The sequence below is a fragment of the Calidris pugnax genome, unplaced genomic scaffold (assembly GCF_001431845.1).
Source record: "Calidris pugnax isolate Ruff unplaced genomic scaffold, ASM143184v1 scaffold1582, whole genome shotgun sequence".
NCBI classification, from domain to species: domain Eukaryota; kingdom Metazoa; phylum Chordata; class Aves; order Charadriiformes; family Scolopacidae; genus Calidris; species Calidris pugnax.
In genome coordinates, this window is record NW_015092057.1 from 1 (window position 1) to 4,625 (window position 4,625).

The following is a 4,625-nucleotide window of genomic DNA, read 5'->3' on the forward strand; positions in this document are numbered from 1 at the left end:
GATGCTCAACCTCTCTGAAACCAATGGCCCGGAGCTCTGTCCTCAGTACAGCTTCAGGTTTCTGAGGGTCCTTACTGGGGCTGTCCACAGTGGATTTAGCAGGGGGGGCACCTTCTGCCATAGTAGCGGCTGGAAATGCCAGAGAGGTCACAGCACCCAGAGGTGATGGGCACTCCATCACAGCTGAGGATGCTGCCAACAGCAGCCGAGGTGGAGGAGCCCACCACGGTGTTCTGAGGGAAGGAGCTGAGGATGGGGCCGGGCAGGGCCACCACAACAGGAGAGGGCTGGATGATGACAGAGGAGTTCTGGCACTGCCTGACACAGGGCTCGTTGCAGCTGTTGGCCAGTGGGGTCGGGCCGCAGGGCTGGCAGGGCACGCACTGGTTGTAGCAGGACATGTCTCTGAGCTGCAGGTGCACCTGAAAGAGAGGGCAGAGGGGCAGTAGATCACAGGCACACACAAAGAGCAGTCTATCAGGGGTCTGTCACTTCACCACAATCATGTCAAAGGCAGCTGCTGAGCCAGGAGGTAGAAACTATGCAGTGGGGCAAAAGGGTATGCAGACACAGTTCTGTAAGCATCACCCAGGCCCAAACAGGGTGCTGCCACTCTTTTCAGTGAAGGACAACCTCAGCCAAGATCCAGATCCTCTTTGCAAAGTAACAAAAAATATCTCCAGGCCCAAGGAGGCTGCTGCCTATCTCTTAACAGAAGACGTCCCTCAGCCAAGTCCCAGACACTCTCTGAGTCAGACCTTCACCTCTCTTCAGCCTTTCATGGAACACAACACCTCAGCCCACCACAGGATCGAGGAGTACACAGCGAGCAGAAAACAACATAGGGAAAGGGCTTCAGACTCACCTGGTTCCCAAGGAGAAGGATGAGAAAGAAGTAGATGAGAGAGCGAGGAGTTGGGCTGGCTTTTATGGTGGCCCTGACCTGCCCCAGGCCCAGACAAAGCTTCTATGGAAGAGGCAATTTTCTAAGCTGCTCATGACGAGCAGAAAACATCCCAGCTAATGACATGGCCTGGGTGGTTGTTTTCTCTGATGCCGCCTTCTCATTTCCTGGCCTATGCTGTCCACCTTCCCTCACAGAGGCTTCTTCTGAGTGCTGGCATTGAGAGACCCCATGATTTCTGGGGCAGGAATGTGTCAGTGCCTGCTGAAGCCTCAGCTCAGGTGCGGGATGGGCGCAGTGCAGGCAAGTGATATTGGCCTGGGGCACACTGGTGGAGTTGCCCATGGCTGCAGTGACAGGAAGGGACCCACCTGCTCCCATCCTTGGAATCTTTGGCTGGTCACCCAAGGACTTCCCTGCTTGAGGCTATGACTTGTTTTTCTCTCCCAAGTCACTCCATTGGTCACTTGTAGGGTGCAGGTGGGTTGCACTGCTAAGTTTCATGGACTCCTTTTATCTTCTACCCAGGAAACTAAGCAGCCCTCCCCAACTCTGGGTACTGAGGGCTGCAAAAGCTATTTCCCCCATTATTTCAATACTGCTGAAAATTAAATTTATATGGGCCCTCAGCCACCACCAGGATATTATGGGAGGAGAACGTCAGGCTTGAAGAGAAAAATCAGTTCTTGGCATGGCGCACAGATAATCAGGAGAAGATTTTTGGCTTCCAAAAAAACCGACTGTTATCACTGTCTACAAGATGTACAGATTTTGAAGGAGGCCTCCAATTTGCTGAACTTATCCTCTTCCAACAATATGTCTCCTTGTTCCCAGTTTCAAGGACATAGGATTCCTCAATATTGGAAGACTGAGGCCAAGGTGGCGTTCAGCCCCTCAGTCTTTCCATGTCCTGTGTTACCAGCCTGCACGGCATCAGAGAAGGCCCAGACCTTCAGCAGTGGGACCACATATCCCCAGCCTTCCTTTTGTCACCTGTGTCCTTAGAGAAGCCCTTCTTGTTGCCTTTGACACCTGTTGCCAGAGTCAGTTCCTGCTGGGCTTTGGCTTTCCTAACCTCATCCCTGCATGCTTGGACAATGGAATTGCTGGATTCCTCCCAGGTTACCTGTGCTTGCATCCTTCTTATGTTTTGATTTGTCCAGGAGCTCCTTGTTCATCCATGCAGGCCTTCTGGCATGCTTTGCTGTCTTTCTGCTCATTGGGATGGACTGCTCTTGAGCTTGCAGGAGGTGGTCCTTGCATATTAACCAGATGTCTTGGGCCTCTGTTGCCTTCAGGCCTTTCTCCCACAGAAATTTTCCAAGCAGATCTTGAAAGACAGCAAAGTCTGCTGTCCTACAGGCCCAGGTTCTGACCTTGCTATTTACCCTCCTCCCACCCCTTGGAATCCAGCATTTCATGGTCACTGCAGCCAAGGCTACCTTTGATCTTCACATCCACAACAAGCCCTCCCTTTTTAGTGTGTATGAGGTTGAGCAGAACATCTGTCCTCATTGGATCCTCAATCCCTTGGGTGATGAATTAGTCATGCATGCACTTGAGGATCCTCCTGGCTTGCTTATGTCCTTCTGTGCTGTCCTTCCAGAAGATATTCAGGTGGTCGAAGTTCCCAATCAGAACCAGGGACTGTGAACGTGAGACTGCTCCTATCTGCCTGTAGAGGGTCTCATCTGCTGGTTCTTCATTGGCAGGCAGCCTACAGGGCAGGGCAGAGGGGCAGTAGATCACAGGCACACACAAAGAGCAGTCTATCAGGGGTCTGTCACTTCACCACAATCATGTCAAAGGCAGCTGCTGAGCCAGGAGGTAGAAACTATGCAGTGGGGCAAAAGGGTATGCAGACACAGTTCTGTAAGCATCACCCAGGCCCAAACAGGGTGCTGCCACTCTTTTCAGTGAAGGACAACCTCAGCCAAGATCCAGATCCTCTTTGCAAAGTAACAAAAAATATCTCCAGGCCCAAGGAGGCTGCTGCCTATCTCTTAACAGAAGACGTCCCTCAGCCAAGTCCCAGACACTCTCTGAGTCAGACCTTCACCTCTCTTCAGCCTTTCATGGAACACAACACCTCAGCCCACCACAGGATCGAGGAGTACACAGCGAGCAGAAAACAACATAGGGAAAGGGCTTCAGACTCACCTGGTTCCCAAGGAGAAGGATGAGAAAGAAGTAGATGAGAGAGCGAGGAGTTGGGCTGGCTTTTATGGTGGCCCTGACCTGCCCCAGGCCCAGACAAAGCTTCTATGGAAGAGGCAATTTTCTAAGCTGCTCATGACGAGCAGAAAACATCCCAGCTAATGACATGGCCTGGGTGGTTGTTTTCTCTGATGCCGCCTTCTCATTTCCTGGCCTATGCTGTCCACCTTCCCTCACAGAGGCTTCTTCTGAGTGCTGGCATTGAGAGACCCCATGATTTCTGGGGCAGGAATGTGTCAGTGCCTGCTGAAGCCTCAGCTCAGGTGCGGGATGGGCGCAGTGCAGGCAAGTGATATTGGCCTGGGGCACACTGGTGGAGTTGCCCATGGCTGCAGTGACAGGAAGGGACCCACCTGCTCCCATCCTTGGAATCTTTGGCTGGTCACCCAAGGACTTCCCTGCTTGAGGCTATGACTTGTTTTTCTCTCCCAAGTCACTCCATTGGTCACTTGTAGGGTGCAGGTGGGTTGCACTGCTAAGTTTCATGGACTCCTTTTATCTTCTACCCAGGAAACTAAGCAGCCCTCCCCAACTCTGGGTACTGAGGGCTGCAAAAGCTATTTCCCCCATTATTTCAATGCTGCTGAAAATTAAATTTATATGGGCCCTCAGCCACCACCAGGATATTATGGGAGGAGAACGTCAGGCTTGAAGAGAAAAATCAGTTCTTGGCATGGCGCACAGATAATCAGGAGAAGATTTTTGGCTTCCAAAAAAACCGACTGTTATCACTGTCTACAAGATGTACAGATTTTGAAGGAGGCCTCCAATTTGCTGAACTTATCCTCTTCCAACAATATGTCTCCTTGTTCCCAGTTTCAAGGACATAGGATTCCTCAATATTGGAAGACTGAGGCCAAGGTGGCGTTCAGCCCCTCAGTCTTTCCATGTCCTGTGTTACCAGCCTGCACGGCATCAGAGAAGGCCCAGACCTTCAGCAGTGGGACCACATATCCCCAGCCTTCCTTTTGTCACCTGTGTCCTTAGAGAAGCCCTTCTTGTTGCCTTTGACACCTGTTGCCAGAGTCAGTTCCTGCTGGGCTTTGGCTTTCCTAACCTCATCCCTGCATGCTTGGACAATGGAATTGCTGGATTCCTCCCAGGTTACCTGTGCTTGCATCCTTCTTATGTTTTGATTTGTCCAGGAGCTCCTTGTTCATCCATGCAGGCCTTCTGGCATGCTTTGCTGTCTTTCTGCTCATTGGGATGGACTGCTCTTGAGCTTGCAGGAGGTGGTCCTTGCATATTAACCAGATGTCTTGGGCCTCTGTTGCCTTCAGGCCTTTCTCCCACAGAAATTTTCCAAGCAGATCTTGAAAGACAGCAAAGTCTGCTGTCCTACAGGCCCAGGTTCTGACCTTGCTATTTACCCTCCTCCCACCCCTTGGAATCCAGCATTTCATGGTCACTGCAGCCAAGGCTACCTTTGATCTTCACATCCACAACAAGCCCTCCCTTTTTAGTGTGTATGAGGTTGAGCAGAACATCTGTCCTCATTGGATCC

General features: G+C 51.4%; 1 protein-coding gene across 1 annotated transcript; it reads right to left on the reverse strand.

The window, feature by feature from the left end:
* Positions 1-95: 95 nt before the first annotated feature.
* On the reverse strand, positions 96-2,042 carry LOC106900215 (feather keratin Cos2-3-like). Its single transcript, XM_014962208.1, has 3 exons — positions 2,031-2,042; positions 866-967; positions 96-422 (listed from the first exon to the last, which is right to left on the reverse strand). Exons 1-3 carry the CDS (start codon positions 2,040-2,042, stop codon positions 96-98), a joined length of 441 nt encoding a protein of 146 aa, XP_014817694.1.
* Positions 2,043-4,625: the final 2,583 nt, after the last annotated feature.

Excerpts from the sequence above, each read along its gene's own strand:
- LOC106900215 (XM_014962208.1), bottom strand. Across the intron at positions 423-865 it reads TCCTTCTCCTTGGGAACCAG|GTGCACCTGCAGCTCAGAGA; the intron begins GTGAGTCTGAAG and ends CCTCTCTTTCAG.